The sequence below is a fragment of the Rhinatrema bivittatum genome, chromosome 6 (assembly GCF_901001135.1).
Source record: "Rhinatrema bivittatum chromosome 6, aRhiBiv1.1, whole genome shotgun sequence".
NCBI lineage: Eukaryota > Metazoa > Chordata > Amphibia > Gymnophiona > Rhinatrematidae > Rhinatrema > Rhinatrema bivittatum.
Window position 1 is genome coordinate 54,235,764 of NC_042620.1, and position 17,827 is coordinate 54,253,590.

Consider the following 17,827-nt stretch of genomic DNA (forward strand, 5'->3'; position numbering starts at 1 on the left):
GATCTTTGCCTCTCTCCTTCCCTGTGCTCTCCAGCTCCATCCCCTTTCTCTCTCTCTCTCTGTGGGAACTGAGCTCCTCCCCCTTTATGCCTGTACTCTTTGGTTCCGCCCCGATCTCCAGCTCCACTCGTCTCTCCGTATTGTCCAGTTCATGCACTACTGCCTCCGCAGTTCCCTGTGGCTGTTCAAAAAAATGCATGAAGCATGTACACGGGACATCTCAGAACTCTTGTGGCATATCACATGAAAACAAACTAAAGAAAAGGCACATAAACAAGCAATGAAGTTAGAGGGATTAAGTAGAAGGCTGCAGGAGGATTTAAACATTCTGGAGAAAGAGAGACATCTGCTGGAAGAAAAACTGTATATTGAGAGTAATTCCATAGCTGCTATACAAACTTCACAATCTGAGACAACAGCAGTATACAATGACATGTATAATAACCATAAGGAAATTCAAACTTTCTTTGATCAATTGACCGTAAACACCTACAATGAGAGGGCAGAGATGAAAAATTAGCTTGATGAGGCTACAAACAAGCTAAATATGTTAATGGATGATTTTAGCCTTGTTGAATATCTCTGGACTGAGTATGATAGGAAGGAAGCAGCTACTGAGAAGCAAATTAAAAGGAAAGAATTCAAGCATGTTACATTACTGAAGAAAAAGGTTAAGCTTCAAAAGTCTGAAGAATCTTTGATAAATAAGGTGGAGGATATGAAACATAAAACAGATGCCAGAAAACAGAAATTCAGCATTTAGAGAATGTCCGTTCTGATCTGGAACAAAAGACTGAAAGTAATGTACGTTATTTTGTACATCCTATGAATATCAATGTGCTCTAGCCATCTGAAAATATTTGTAGTCTTGCTTGAAGCTCACATGTATAAAAATGGAGGCAGCTGTCTATATCTGTAGGTTACGTTGTTACCGTAATATACATAGTCTTTCCTGTACAGAGAACCTGCAAAGTTATATCAAAGTTATATTAGGATATGTGGGAGTTCAGAATTCATGCAGATTGTCATCCCCCTGCACTCTAGGTTTCTGAAAATCCCCATCTCTTCTCTCATTTTCCCTTTTGGTCTTTTTTCTGAAAAGTGTAGGAGATAATTTTGTAAATGATAACATTTTAAATAAATACATTTAGAATCTCAAACCCTGTACCTGAAGTCCTTCCTAGTTTTCTCAAGTTTAAGTGCTGTACCTGCTAATACTTCCTGTTTTCTAGATTATTGTTGACACGTAGCCGCGTGTATCTTATAAAATCCGGGGTCGGCGCGTGCAAGGCTGCGCAAAATCGGCAGCCTGTGCGTGCCGAGCCGCGCAGCCTGCCTTCCGTTCCTTCCACGTCCCCCCACCTTCCCCTCCCTTCCCCTATCTATCCCACCCCCCAGCCCTACCTAAATCCCCCCCTACCTTTGTTGGGCAAGTTACGCCTGCTTGAAGCAGGCGTAACTTGCTCGCACCGCCCCAGCATCCCCCGGCACAGGCCGCAGTGCCGGGGGACTCAGGACCGCCCTCCCAGCCCGCCACCGAATGGTCGCCATGCCCCCGGACCCACCCCGGACCGCCCCCTGTCCCCGGACACGCCCCCAGACATGCCCCTCCCGCCCCTTTTAGGAAGCCCCAGGACTTACGTGCGTCCCGGGGCTTTGCGTGTGCCGGCGGCCTATGCAAAATAGGCGCGCCGGCGCAGGGGTTTTAAAATCTACCCCTATATGAAAAAGATGAGTACGTTTTTGTCAAGTGCTAAGCCAGGATTCAAAACATTCACTCTGGGAATTTGATATGAAAACTTCAATTAATCCAGAATACCACTGCATGCATTGCAACAGGTCACTTCAGAAGAACTCCAGCCAGTCCACTTTTATTACAGCTCCAGTGGTTTCTAGTTTCATCATGTTGTAGATTTAAGTGTTTGACTTTGGCTTTTAGGGCCTTTTAAGGAATATTTAATTTATTTATTTATTTATTTATTTATTTAACATTTTTCTATACCGAACTTCATGACAAGCTTCATATCAGGCCGGTTTACATCAAACTTAGGGATTAACTGAACATTACCATATAACAGGAAGGCCGAGGCGCAGTTACAAATAACAGGGAGAATGAACTTGGGGGCTAGAGTAGCCAGGAAATAAAGGACAGAAAAAACTGGAGAATGAGAACGTATGAATATACAGTGGCAGGGTCGGTCATTTAGTCTATTGGGCTAAATGAAAGTACTGTTGCAATGTTAGGCTTAAGGGAAGGCTTGGAGGAAGAGCCAAGTCTTGGCTCTTGAGGGATAAGTTCCTCAAGGTTGAAGAAAAAACATAAATAGGAGTCTAAGGTCAAAGGGGAAATCATTGCTACAAATACCATCTGGAAAATGTTTTTGTCAATCAAAATTGCTGAAAAGATCATAAGAACATAAGAAGTTGCCATATTGGGTCAGATAAAGGTTCCATCGAGCCCAGCATCCTGTTTCCAACTGTGGCCAATCCAGGCTACAAGTACTTGGCAAGTACCCAAACATTAAATAGACCCCATGCTACTAATGCCAGTAATAGCCGTGGCTATTCACTAAGACAACTTGATTAATAGTAGTTTATGAGCTTCTCCTCCAAGAAATGATCCAAACCTTTTTAAACCCAGCTACACTAACTGCATTAACCACATCATCTGGCAATGAATTCCAGAGCTAAATTGTGCATTGAGTGAAACAGAATTTTCTCCAATTTGTTTTAAATGTGATATTTGCTAACTTCATGGAGTGCCACTAGTCCTTCTATTATCTGAAAGAGAAAATAACAATTCACATTTACCTGTACTAGTCCTTTCATGATTTTATAGACCTCTATCATATCTTCCCTTAGCTATCTCTTGTCCAAGCTGAACAGCCCTAACCTCTTTAGCCTTTCCTCATAGGGGAACAGTTCCATCCCCTTTATCATTTTGGTTGCCCTTCTCTGTACCTTTTCCAGTGGAACTATATATTTTTTAAGATGTGGTACCAAAATTGCACACAGTATTCAAGGTACAGTCTCACCATGGAGTGATACAGAGGCATTATGACATTTTCCATTTTATTCACCATTCCCTTCCTAATAATTCTTAACATTTTGTTTTCTTTTCTGATTGCTGCAGCAGTGTCCCAGTATTGTGGAATGAGCTCCCTCTTGAATTGAGGGAGAAGAAGATATGAAAAATTTCAGAAGAAATCTAAAAACCTGGTTTATGACCTATTCTTTTAATATCTGAATAGGTGTATTAAGGCAGTGAGACATATGAAGAAATGTAGGAAATGGGTCCCACATTATTACGATGTGTTATTTTAATTTAATTTATTAGTTATTGTTTTATTTTATTTTTATTTTCTTCATGTGTTATTAATGGAATTGTTATATATAATTATTTTTTACATCGCTTCAGGCAATTTTTTGAAATCAGTGAAACAATTTATAAATATTATTAAATAAATAAAATTCATTCATTCATTCTGCATGATCCCTGCCATTTACTGGATTGCAGTGGTATAGTGTGGGTCTCTGGTACCCGGGCCCCAATGCATTTGTGCTTCTCCCTCACACCCCACCTCACCGCCATCCCTCTTGTAGTAATGCTTAAGGTCTCAGTCACACAAAGATGCAAGGGGCTTTTGGTTTCTCCTTACTAAAGGAGTGCACCATTAAGCTGGGAAGGTTCAATGGGGAAATAAGTGAGAAAGGTTTGAGTTTTGCTCCCCTTTGTGGGAACATGCAGATTGTGTGTCCTAGCTACAGAGGAAGAATATTTTTGCATTAACTGTCTTTGTTGAAATATCTCATTTGTTTGGAGGCACAGAGGTTTTATTCTAGCCTTCCTGCTTCTTGCTTGATTTTTCCCCTTTTTCAGTTTATCTAATATTTTTTCCTACTTGGAACTGATAACCCATAGTACCTGAATATCAGTATACCAAATCTTTGAAAGAGGAAAGTTTACATCTAGAAAGATACAGATGTGTTACAAATTCCATCTAAAGCAAGGGATCCCAGTAAGGTGCATTACCAGGAGAGACAAAGAAGATACAATATAAAGATAACAAGAACTTTGTTGCTATTGCGGGAAGTCTTACATGAAAGGGTGAGAAGTATCCGCCAGGCACTATCTAAGGATTAAAGGATTCAAGAAAGAGAGTAAAGTACCCTTGTGGTGCTGTCTGGAGGAGTTAAAATATGTCAAAAGGATTTCTGGGACTAAGTCCTGATTAAATACTGGGACCATATACATTCTAACCACTTTCAGTGGGAAGATCTAAAAATTAAATTAGGATTTAATGAAGGATTGGACTACATTCAATCTACTGGGATAGTGGAGAAAGAAATTGGAGAACAAAAGGAATTCAGTATAAATTTAAGAATTTACAGTTGACAATAGAGACTTTGATGAAAAATTGGAGTCACAAGTTTATTATATCTTCTTGCTATCTTATTTATTTACTTGAACTATGAAGAAAATTCAGTTTTAAATAACATTTAAACTTCTAATCAACTATCAGTAAAGAAGTTGGAAACCACCATTCTTCTCCTGCTTTATTTGTATGCAGAGACTATGTAATTATTAATGTGGTAAATTGAACATGGAAAAAGGGCTTAATTGCAAAGAAGCAGGGTATAAAAGCTATTGTTCATCCCCACTTAGTGAACCCCTTGGACTCAGAGTAAGCTATCTGGTGGGAGGAAAGGAGATGTCTAGAGACTTTGCAGCAGTTGTGCATACAGAGTCCATCTCTATTTTCCTTTCTATGTGCCCCTGGGTATTGGTTAAAGGATCCGTCCCACCCAGGGGTTACAAATACAAACTCCAAAAAGAAAATAACTGAGAGACTGTTGTGAACAGCCTAGATCTAGGTGTCATAGTGGATAATACATTGAAATCATTGGCTCAGTATGTGTGCGGCCGTGACAGAGCCGCGCTCGGCAGACCACGTGATGTGTCCTGGGCTGGCCTGGGCGGCGAATCCCCAGGCCGGTCTTCCTCGGGAATCCGCCGCTGGTCCTCCTGCATTTTATCACAAATCCTCTTGTGATTTAACTAGTCTGAATAATGGATTTCTGCTGCATCTGAAGCAAGTTATTGATGATGATGGTGATGATGATGTTAATGCCATTAACAATGGACCAAAATGGGAATCCCTTTAGTGCACCTGTCCTTTAATTCAGCTAGCAGTGATATAATAGTCAGTAATGAGGAGGAGGCGGGCATCAGGACTGGACAAGGTGGTTGGGTTTTAGAGGCCTTACATGTCATCATTTTCAATGTTTAAATGTTAGAATTTGAATTAAAATGCTTCACAATAGCAATTCTAAGGAGAAAAGCTTTGATGCTTGCCTTTCATTACTGAGATATTTTTGCACTGACCCTCCAAGAGCCCAAGCAAAGTTCTGTATTTACCCCATTGCATATTTGGGCCTATAGTTCCAAAATTTAAAAGCAGGACTACAAGTTCCTACATACAATGATGTAAAATCACTACGGGGCAACGATTTACAATGCACGGCATAAATTTCTTCTTTTCTTACTAAGTTTTCTAAGGCATTAAAATAGATCTCATCTTGACTAAGACAGTGGTGGCATTCTACTCCCTGTGTTCTGTTTCTAAACTGGCTAACTCTTCACCGGTCATTTGAAAAGGGCACTGCATATCACCAGAGCCATTCTGTTGCAGTGGAGGTAAAATTGAGCACTAGCTGTTATGATAACTTTAGACCTACATCCATTTCCTGCAATTGAAGCAGTTGTCTTTATAAGATCCTAAATATGACAGCACTCTGATACAGATGCTTTTTTCAAAATTACTTTGCCAGAAAAGAATTCTTTGAACTCTGCTTCAGAAAGCGATAAAGACCCTGAGGTACACTGCCGCACCACACACTTAACCGCTAATAGGCAGTCAAGTGGAGTATATAAAGTACAAACTGTATGAGATTGATGGTCTATTGTTTTTAGTCAATACTTCATCTTCATAAACTTTTGATACCACCAGGAACGTAGAGATTTCTCAAGAGTAAGTTGCCCTTTGCCTTGCTGATTTTGGAGAGTAATCTAACACAAGAAAAATAATCTCTGGAAACTAGAGAAACAAATAACAAACATTGCTGACCCATTATAGTCACACACTGGCATTATCATTTAAACTAATGGAAAGAAAAATCTGTAAACATTTAGGATGTATGTATTTTTGCACTCACCCTTAATCAGATTATCTATTCTTTTTCAAATATAAGAAACTGAAGAAATGTTGGCTAGTAACTCTTCATTAAATAAAACACACATTTAGTCAGACATAGTAAAAGAAACATAATGCAAGGACTTTTTTAATTCCTTAAAAAATGTTCATCAAGAAATGTCAGCTTTTATACTGTTTTTCTTTTAATGTAGTCAGTTAAAGGTGTTTTTCTATGAATACTGAATACTTGGTTTTTTGATTTTTCTATTATATGGTTCTGATGGTATTGGTTCACCATCAACTTCCTGGGAAATCCTGATCTGAAAGAACAAATATATGATTGATTTTATCCTGCTTCTAAGATGTTTTTCTATTGACTGTGCAAGCATATAATCTGTTTTGCTTGTGATTTTGTTCATAGAAACATGGAATATAACAGCAGATAAGGACCTTTAGATCCATCTAGTCCAAGAGTCCCTAAACTAGGTCCTTGAGGGCCACAACCCTGTTGTATTTTCAGGTTTTCCACAATAAATATGCACAAAAGCTATTTGCTTAAAATGAAGGCAGATAGAGCTTGTGCATATTCATTGTAGCCAACCTTAAAACCTGATTGGGTTGCAGCCTTCGAGGACCGAGTTTGTGGACCCCTGATCTAGCCTGTCAGATTGAATTCCTGGTGAAGTGCCATGTACCCCAGTTGACAGATAGCTTTCCCCTCACCTTTCCACCATCAGGAATCATCTGTACTGAACTCATACTCTCTTGAATTCTAGAGATGTGAATCGTGTCCTCGATCGTCTTAACGATCGATTTCGGCTGGGAGGGGGAGGGAATCGTATTGTTGCCGTTTGGGGGGGTAAAATATCGTGATATATCGTTAAAATCGTTAAAACCCGCTAAAACCCACCCCCGACCCTTTAAATTAAATCCCCCACCCTCCCGAACCCCCCCCCCCCAATGACTTAAATTACCTGGTGGTCCAGCGGCGGTCCGGAACGGCAGCGGTCCGGAACGGGCTCCTGCTACTGAATCTTGTTGTCTTCGGCCGCGGCCATTTTCCAAAATGGCGCCGAAAAATGGCGGCGGCCATAGACCAACAGGATTCGACGGCAGGAGGTCCTTCCGGACCCCCGCTGGACTTTTGGCAAGTCTTGTGGGGGTCAGGAGGCCCCCCCCCAAGCTGGCCAAAAGTTCCTGGAGGTCCAGCGGGGGTCAGGGAGCGATTTCCCGCCGCGAATCGTTTTCCGTACGGAAAATGGCGCCGGCCATACGCGTATGGCCGGCGCCATTTTCCGTATGGAAAATGGCGCCGGCAGGAGATCGACTGCAGGAGGTCGTTCAGCGAGGGTTCCGGCGCCTCACTGAACGACCTCCTGCAGTCGATCTCCTGCCGGCACCATTTTCCGTACGGAAAACGATTCGCGGCAGGAAATCGCTCCCTGACCCCCGCTGGACCTCCAGGAACTTTTGGCCAGCTTGGGGGGGGGCCTCCTGACCCCCACAAGACTTGCCAAAAGTCCAGCGGGGGTACGGAAGGACCTCCTGCCGTCGAATCCTGTTGGTCTATGGCCGTCGCCATTTTTCGGCGCCATTTTGGAAAATGGCGCCGGCCGAAGACAACAAGATTCAGTAGCAGGAGCCCGTTCCGGACCGCTGCCGTTCCGGACCCCCAGGTAATTTAAGTCATTTGGGGGGGGGGTTCGGGAGGGTGGGGGATTGAAGGAGGTAGGATTTGGCAAGGAAATGTTTAAGTTATTTGGGGGGGTTCGGGAGGGTGGGGGATTTAATTTAAAGGGTCGGGGGTGGGTTTTAGCGGGTTTTAGTGTGCCGGCTCACAATTCTAACGATTTATAACGATAAATCGTTAGAATCTCTATTGTATTGTGTTCCATAACGGTTTAAGACGATATTAAAATTATCGGACGATAATTTTAATCGTCCTAAAACGATTCACATCCCTATTGAATTCTGTCACTGTTTCCATCTCCATCTCCCCGGGGAGGCCTTTCCAGTTATTCACCACACTTGCTATGAAGAAATATTTTATGATGTTGATCCTGAGTCTAAATATAATAACCCAACACGAATGCTGGAATGAAGTGATACAGTCCCGATACTTCAAATCAGTATATAATGACAACATTTATTCCATTCAAATTCGGCAACTCCATTGTTATACGAACAGTCTTATATGCACTCGGGGTGCATATAAGACTGTATAAGTGGTAGACTCAGATCCTGAGTCTACCACTTTGGAAACCTTTAACATGATCTCTCATTCTAGAACATTCTTTCCACTGAAAAAGGTTTGTTTCTTGGGCAGTACTACTGATACCTGTGAGGCATATGAATGCATCTTATCTCTTCTCTCCTCTAGAGCATACATATTTAGGTCCTTAATTCCCTTTTCATAGAACTTGTATTGTAGAATCTGCATCATTTTGGTAGCTTTTCTCTGGGCTGCCTATACAATCCATTTAGAGATATGGCCTCCAGAAATGGACACCCAATTCTAGGTAAAGTCTAGCATTTCTCTGGCTCTCTTCACTGCTTTATTGCATTGTTTCACTATCTAAAGATCATCAAACATGTTTACTCCAAGGTCTCCGTGCAAGGTAATGAACATCAGTACTTCACCCCCTATCATGGACTGCTCGCTAGATTTCTTTCCCTGCTTATTTCTTCTGTACTATTTTTTGTTAGGAAGATGGGAATGGGTTGGAACACCATTTGTCAAAGTTTTCACTATCAGTCATGACTGGAAGAAAACTTTTGATAAATCATTGTATGGAGAGGGTAAATAGGAGGGACTCAGTGATGAAGAAATTCCAATAACAGCCTAGTTAATCAGTTTTGGCAGCTTTAAAAGGTGTGTCAGAGTACCGGGTTTGTTTGTTTTTTGCCACTTTTTCTGCATATACAGTATATATATTATTTTGAAACTAACAGCCTAGATTTGCTTTCTTTGCATTTTAAGGGGGTAAGGAAGAACCCTTACAGATGGGCCCAAAATCTATTTCTCTAATACAAATTGTGATCCACAGACCTTAATAAACAAAGGACCAGGTTGAAAAATTGAAAACAAATTCCAAGTCACTAGGATCTTAAATTGTCCCATTTCTAAATAGTTGACATTTTTATTTAAATAATTTTTTAGGACCTAAATAATATAGACTTATTAAATTGTATTCACTGTTCTGAGATTCTGATGTGTACAGCTTTTTGCAGCTTGATGCTTGAAAAATCTATGTTACCATTTCCATTGTCCTCTCTTATTGTTTTCTCCCGCATTTTCAGAATTCATTTTACATGCTTTTCAGTGCTGAGTAGAAAGTCTTGCAATTAGTCCTACTTTGTGGGATATTTGTCTTTTTCTAAAGAAATAAACTCTTTTCATTTGCTTTTCCTCAAGTATTGCTGACACTTTGTCAGTCTTGTTTTCAGATTATTCTGCTCTATTGTGTATTGTCCCCAAATGTTGCAAATAATGCTTTTTCCATTGTTAATTCTGGTGCATGCATAAGCATCTGCAATTGTTTCCATTTTTAAAGAAATTTTGGGACCCAAGAGCAATCTAGCTATATCTTACAAGAAAAAAAGTAAAACTTTGTCATAATTGCATGCTAAATTGTTCTGCAGCAGCAGCAACAATAGACAATTTTATGACATACTGTAGTGCTATAGATTGTATGAAGCAGTTTGTCAGTTAGTACATTGTGTTTTGTACTGAACAATGAAAAGCATTATATTTTAAATGGAGCCAAAATTAGGTAGACAATCTGAAATTATTTTTATTCAGGAAGTAGTTAAATAAAATACAATGTAAGCAAATACATGGAAGGGGTACGTTTGCATTTTCATTAAAAACACTATGATTATGTCAATTTAAACAACAATTTAAACTAACATGAAAGTGAATATTCTAAAGTCATCATTAACATATCATTACTATAGGAAGTTAAACTTTATAACAATGGTGTAATAAAGTGTCTATGTTTTAAATTGTATTTACACATTTAAAGAAATCAATAGAAAATGGCATTATTCCCATGAGTGTACAGTGATATTTACTTTGAAGTCCAAGAGAAATTAAGTGACTACATATTAACACAAATGTCAGAAAATGCACATTACTGCATTTCTGCGCTGTCATTGATGTTAAGGACTCATTACCTGCAAAACCAATGCCGTATATATATTTCCAGTAAAGCGTCACTGTACCAAGAGGATACATTGTATTGTAAAACCAAGAACAGAGACATTTGATCAAAGGCTGAATGAAGAGTTTTGGAAATGATAAAGCAATGGAATTTCTTGTTAAAGGTATAGAGCTGGTACTGCTTTGTTCTGTTGTCTGAGATTCAGTATTTTTAATTAGGCCCAGGGTATATTACTAGCTTTTGACCAATCAGTTTGAATAAATACTATTATTGAAGTTTATTTAGTATTTACTATTGTGCAATTTTACATCTTTGTAGTAGTGGATCTTTTTAAAATAGAATTCTTTCAATTATTAATTTTTGTTCCTTTGCAGGTGTATGAGGCAATCCCATGTTACAGTGAATGCAATCAGTATTCTTGGGTAGTAGGTCCTTGGTCTCCTTGCAAAATTGACAATGGGGAGAAGTCCCTGCACTGTGGGAAAGGAATACAAACTAGAAAAATCAGGTGAGTGAAAGCAAACAAGATATTCTACAGTATTGTTTTATTATGTTTTTATTGCAATGATGGAACAATTGGTCATTTAACCTAACACAATGGTGTGGCTTTGCTGAGGACTGTCACTACAATGCAGTAGTGGATGGGATAATTTTTCTCGCTCGAATTAAATGATCAGAGGAGCAGGGGAAGGGTTAAAGTACAGGGTTAAAATAAAGACTCATGATACTATAGTCACGGTAGAAGTTGGTCCTTATTGAACTGGGAGACCAAGAGGGCAGGAAGAAGCTGCTGGACCAATTATGGTTGATCTAGCTAATCCAGATTAAGAGCCAGATTTAAGGATTGGGCAATACAATTCAAAATTGTTTTGAAGTCAGTTTGTTTGCACAAAATGGGAGAGAGTGCATGTTTTTCCTAAAGCTTTACTTTCTTGAAAACTTCTGGAAAGGTGGAAAATTTCACAGAAAACATTGTGAAAGCTAAATCTTGTCGCGGCCGGACCTTCCTACCTGCTCCGGCGAGTCTGGAAGGGTGTGTTTCTAGCCTCAGGGGTTGGCTGCACCACTCGCTGAGGGCTGCAGGCCGATCACAGGCTCGGATCTCTAGTTTTGAGAGCGTCTGGGCACGCCCCCCTCCGGGACGCACATGCGCGCGTCAGTGACGTCATTGGACGTCTTAAAGAGGCGGCAGCTAAAGAAACAGGCTTGAGGCACAGAATCTGCTTCGGAGCCTATTTTAAAGTGCAACCGTCAGCTGTTCCTATGTCCTGGCAACAGTCTTGGGTGAGTGAGGTCGGCCAGGCTACTCCAGCTTCATTCTTGAGGCCTGTCTGCTTGTTCCAGCTTCATTTTGATCCAGCGTCAGCTTGTTCCAGCTTCATCCAGATCCAGCTTCAGCTAGTTCCAGCTTCGTCCAGATCCAGCTTCAGCTTGTTCCTGCTTTGTCCTGATCCAGTACTTTTCATGATTCAATTTCCTTTCACAAATGACCACAACTTCTAAAGACAGAATTTAGTGGAACGTAGACTGGTAGGAATTAATATTTGTTTGGATTAATTGCTTGCACCGCCTTCCACTGACAATCTCTCAGGGGCTCCACCTTTGAGACTATCTTCATAATGTCATGGAGAAAGGGTCCACGATCTCAACACACAGGTCCGGTAGATTGGAAGCAGATATGATATTGACACTTATTCAAGCACTCAGAGCTGTAACTTATGGCTAACAGAGCTCACTCATCATTCATGAAAAGGACAGCAAGAATAACTGGAGAAGATAATCAAGAAGAGAAGTAGGAATGGAGAACAGAGGCTTAGATAATGGAAATAAGCAGAAAAGCTAGAGCTATTGGATATAGCAGAACATTATTGCTTTTAGGAAATACAAGGAGATTAGCTAGGGATTCTGTATGCCCTGAGTATATAGATAATATTGACTCCTGGAGATCAAAAAGTATATCTTCACAGGGTCATAACTTGTAAGTTACTGCTATAGTCTAAAAACTAGGGATGTGCATTCGGTCCCTACGTATTGGCAATCCACAACGGATGTTGCCATATTCGTTGTATTCATGGGGAAGCGAAACATATCGCGATTCCCCACGAATACACAAATCCTTGCCGAATTATTCGGCCGCCTAAATAAATCAATTTAAGCAAATCCCTCACCTTCCTGACCCCCCCCCAAGACTCACCAAAACTCCCTGGTGGTTCAGCAGGGGGGGGGGTGGTGGTCCGGGAGCCATCCCCTGCACTCTCACACCCTTGGTGCCGGTTTCATCATGGCGCCGATAACCTTTGACCTACTATGTCACAGGGGCTACCGGTGCCATTGGTCAGCCCCTGTCACATGGCCATCAGCACCATCTTGTACTCCTACCATGTGACAGGGGCTGACCAATGGCACCGGTAGCCCCTGTGACATAGTATGGGCAAAGGTTATCGGCGCCGTTTTGATTACTGGCAGCCGATGGCCCGAGGGCAGGAGATCACTCCGGGACCCCCAGGGACTTTTGGCCAGCTTGAGGGGGGCCTACTGACCCCCACAAGACTTGCCAAAAATCCAGCGGGGGTCCGGGAGACAGGGAGAGCTGAAGTTTCCTAACTGGGAACTCTGCCTTCATTGAACCTCTCCCTTCCTCTAGCTAGCAACTATGCTGGGCCAGTCCAAATGATTCCCCTTATGGGAGAAGTACTTGGTGGTCTTGCTAAAATATGATCCTGGCCCATCTGAACTACATGACTGTCATGATCTAACTCCGAGTCAAAATATCTATTTTGTGCTGCTAAAGACTTCTCTCCCTCAAGAACTGTTTACACAGGTTGTCTGCTGCTGGAATACCAGTCTGCTTCCTCTATCCCATCAGGCCTTTTTCCCTTTAATCCCAGTCATGGTGAGAGTAGCTTGGAGTTCTAGACCCACCTTTTTACCCAAAACTCCACTGTAGAAATCCTTGTAGACTCTCAGAACAGAAGCTTTCCATTCACTCATTTGCATACATCTTTCTGGGGCTGATTCCGTACCCTCCTTACATGACATATAGGATCATTCATCAAAATGCATTATGAACAATAATGCACGGTGCAAATGCAAATTTTTTGGAGGGGTGGGATTTAGTAAAAAGAGGGGCAATATTGCATGGTTTTAACTACACCATTTTTCCTGGTGTTAGGCTGTGCAATATGCCCATAATAATACGTTTTTAGCATTGGATTTTGGCATGAGAGAGAGAAAGAGAGAGACTATCTGTGAGGCCCTCATAGTAGTGAAGTATTTATATCTCTATAGGAGGGCCATCTAATAGGTCGAGGTTAGGTGGTGGTGGTGGTGGTTTAGGGTTTAGGGGCCAGTTTCGCATGTAGAGTGAGATGTACGAACAGCACAGTATACCTTGGTAAATATTTGACATCATTTGGAGTGAGGAAAGTCTCACAAAGATGGAATGTTGTACTATGTTATTTCACCCTAGCTTGAAGGTATCCTGTTATAGAGTCCATCAAACTAGGATGAGAGAGCATAGTAGAAATTTCATCTTTATCAGATTTTGCTCACTCCAGATGACGTCAAAGCTTCACCAAGGTGTACTGTGCTGTTCGTACATCTCACTCTACATGCAAAACTGGTTCCTAAACCCTAAACCACCACCAATACCTCACCTCAACCTATTAGATGGCCCTCCTGTAGAGATATAAATACTTCATTTCTATGAGAAACTTATAGGTAGTCTCTCTCTCCCTCCCTCCCCCCTCTGTGATATAGATTATCACAGGATGTGCTAAGTTTACTGCACATAAGAACATAAGAAATCGCCATGCTGGGTCAGACCAAAGGTCCATCAAGCCCAGCATCCTGTTTCCAACAGAGGCCAAACCAGCGCACAAAAACCTAGCAATTACCAAAACACTAAGAAGATCCCTTGCTACTGAAGCAATTAATAGCAGTGGCTATTCCCTAAGTAAACTTGATTAATAGCCGTTAATGGACTTCTCCTCCAAGAACTTATCCAAATCTTTTTTGAACCCAGCTACACTAACTGCACTAACCACATCCTCTGGCAACAAATTCCAGAGCTTTATTGTGCGTTGAGATAATACTGAAGCAAAGCAGTAAGTTACAGTGTGGTAATTCTAAACACACTCCTTTTTCTTAACGCAGGCATTATCAACGTGTTAATAATCCATTTTGATGAATCTAGGGGTATGTGTCATGCTTTTTGTTAAACTGCCTTTGCCTATTTCCGCTGTGGGGAATATGTACTCCACCACATGTGCACTGAATGAAGCATTTTTTCATGACGTCTAGGGAAACAGAAACAGCTTACCAGGTTAAATTTACAAATAAATTAAAGGCAACAAAGGGTTGGATGAAGAAGATGTCTTTATTAGGCTAAGAAATTATTAAAGATACAAGGTTTTGGAATATTTAAAGTCCCTTCCTTGAGCAATGTCTGATGAATGACATTTAAAAAGAACTGAGTGTTCTGCAGACTTTTAAAGAACTGAGTGTTTGTATTAAAAAAACACACACAAAAAACCCACACACACACACACAAAAAAACCCCAAAAGTAGCCAGAAGCTAGAAATAAGCTAGGAGTAGTGTATACCTAAGTAAAAAAGTTGAATGGTTCAGCTCAGTTACTCACCTTGGAAAGGTGTTGAGGTAGTGTGATAGGGTTTGAATAGGGACCAACATTTGTTAATCAAGAGAGGAGTGAGTCACTCTGGCTGACTAACTGAAGTTAGACTGTTTGTATTTCCTAACCCACCCACCCCTAGCTCATCCCTTAATTTATAGGCAGGTGCCACTTTCACAAAAAAAAAAAAAACATCATCAAAAACTTTATTGAGAATTTGATCATGTATTAATATTCACTAATACATTTAAAGAACGTTAGACACATTCCTACTCCCATAGCAACCTAAAACTTAACTAGTAACTGATCAAAATTGAGATGAAGGCAGCAGTCCAGCAGCAAGAGGGGGGGGGGGGGGGGCTTCCCAGTCTTTTGCATAGAGTGTCACATGTATGATTTTTTACCCACCAGTGAGAAGTTGTACATGTGCATGCGATGCAAAGAGCTCCTGGCTCTCAGAGAAAGAGTCCGATCTCTGGAGGCTAGAGTGGAAGACCTGGAGGAGCTGAGGCAGACAGAAAGGTATATAGATGAGACCTTCAGGGACATAATAATCAAGTCCCAACTTCAGACTGGCAGCCCTGGTGCTGCCTCGGAGGAAGAAGGTCTCATGATAGGAGAGCACCAACCAGGTGCAGCAGGAAAGGATCCTGTAGCAAGGACCTGCTCTCCAGGTGATGCATTGTCCTTTCGCACTGAGGATATCTCCCCAAGGCCTACTGCCCAGGAGGGAAGGGTTAGGTCGGCTGTCATAGTTGGTGATTCAATTATTAGAAATGTAGATAGCTGGGTGGCTGGTGGGCGAGGGGATCGCCTGGTAACATGCCTACCTGGTGCAAAGGTGGGGGACCTCACGCGTCACCTAGATAGGATTTTAGAGGAGCCGGCTGTCGTGGTACATGTGGGCACCAACGACATAGGAAAATGTGGGAGGGAGGTTCTGGAAGCCACATTTAGGCTTTTAGGTAGAAAGCTTAAATTCAGAACCTCCAGGGTAGCATTCTCTGAAATGCTCCCTGTTCCACGCGCAGGTCAGCAGAGGCAGGCAGAGCTCCAAAGTCTCAATACATGGATGAGACTATGGTGCAAGGAAGAGGGATTCAGTTTTGTTAGGAACTGGGGAACCTTTTGGGGAAGGGGGAGGAACTGGGGAACCTTTTGGGAAGGGGAAGGTGCAGCCCATCCGAAGGGATAGGCTGCACCTTAACCAGGGTGGAACCAGACTGCTGGCACTAACCTTTAAAAAGGAGATAGAGCAGCTTTTAAACTAGAACAAAGGGGAAAGCCGACAGTCGCTCAGCAGTGCATGGTTCGGAGAGAGGTATTTTCAAAGGATACTAATGATGCATTAGAATTAGGGCATCCCGACAGTGAGGTTCCAATAATTAATAAAAAGCAGAATGAAAATACAAACAAAAAACAAACTTTGAAATGTTTGTATGCTAATGCCAGAAGTCTAAGAAGTAAGATGGGAGAATTAGAATGTATAGCAGTGAATGATGACATAGACTTAATTGGCATCTCAGAGACATGGTGGAAAGAGGATAACCAATGGGACAGTGCTATACCGGGGTACAAATTATATCGCAATGACAAAGAGGAGCACCTGGGAGGAGGTGTGGCACTTTATGTCCGGGATGGCATAGAGTCCAACAGGATATACTGTTGGTTTAATCCTGCATGAGACTAAATACAAAATTGAAACTTTATGGGTAGAAATCCCTTGTGTGTCGGGGAAGACTATAGTGATAGGAGTATACTACCGTCCACCTGGTCAAGATGGTGAGACGGACAGTAAAATGCTAAGAGAAATTAGGGAAGCTTACCAAATTGGTAGTGCGGTAATAATGGGAGACTTCAATTACCCCAATATTGACTGGGTAAATGTATCATCGGGATACGCTAGAGAGATAACATTCCTGGATGGAATACATGATAGCTTTATGGAGCAATTGGTTCAGGAACCGACGAGAGAGGGAGCAAGTTTAGATCTAATTCTCAGTGGAGCACAGGACTTGGTGAGAGAGGTAATGGTGGTAGGGCTGCTTGGCAATAGTGATCATAATATGATCAAATTTGATTTAATGACTGGAAGAGCAACAGTGTGCAAATCCAAGGCTCTCGTGCTAAACTTTCAAAAGGGAAACTTTGATAAAATGAGAAAAATTGTTAGAAAAAAACTGAAAGGAGCAGCTACAAAAGTAAAAAATGTCCAAGAGACGTTGTCATTGTTAAAAAATACCATTCTAGAAGCACAGTCATGTATTCCACACATTAAGAAAGGTGGAAAGCAGGCAAAATGATTACCGGCATGGTTAAAAGGGGAGGTGAAAGAAGCTATTTTAGCCAAAATATCTTCATTCAAAAATTGGAAGAAGGATCCAACAGAAGAAAATAGGATAAAGCATAAACGTTGGCAAGTTAAATGTAAGACATTGATAAGACAGGCTAAGAGAGAATTTGAAAAGAAGTTGGCTGTAGAGGCAAAAACTCACAGTAAAAACTTTTTTAAATATATCCGAAGCAGAAAGCCTGTGAGGGAGTCAGTTGGACCGTTAGATGATCGATGGGTTAAAGGGGGCACTTAGAGAAGATAAGGCCATCGCGGAAAGATTAAATGATTTCTTTGCTTCAGTGTTTACTGAAGAGGATGTTGGGGAGGTACCCATAATGGAGAAGGTTTTCATCGGTAATGATTCAGATGGACTGAATCAAATCACGGTGAACCTAGAAGATGTGGTAGGCCTGATTGACAAACTGAAGAGTAGTAAATCACCTGGACCGGATGGTATACACCACAGAGTTCTGAAGGAACTAAATAATGAAATTTCAGACA

At 41.3% G+C, this 17,827-nt stretch overlaps 1 protein-coding gene across 1 annotated transcript in view; it reads left to right on the top strand.

The window, feature by feature from the left end:
• Positions 1–17,827, top strand: part of THSD7B (thrombospondin type 1 domain containing 7B) — an 898,700-nt gene that overhangs the window by 650,959 nt on the left and 229,914 nt on the right. The window contains exon 16 of the mRNA XM_029607893.1: positions 10,732–10,865. Within this exon, the coding sequence (XP_029463753.1) occupies positions 10,732–10,865 (134 nt within the window). The remainder of the gene's footprint in view (positions 1–10,731; positions 10,866–17,827) is intronic.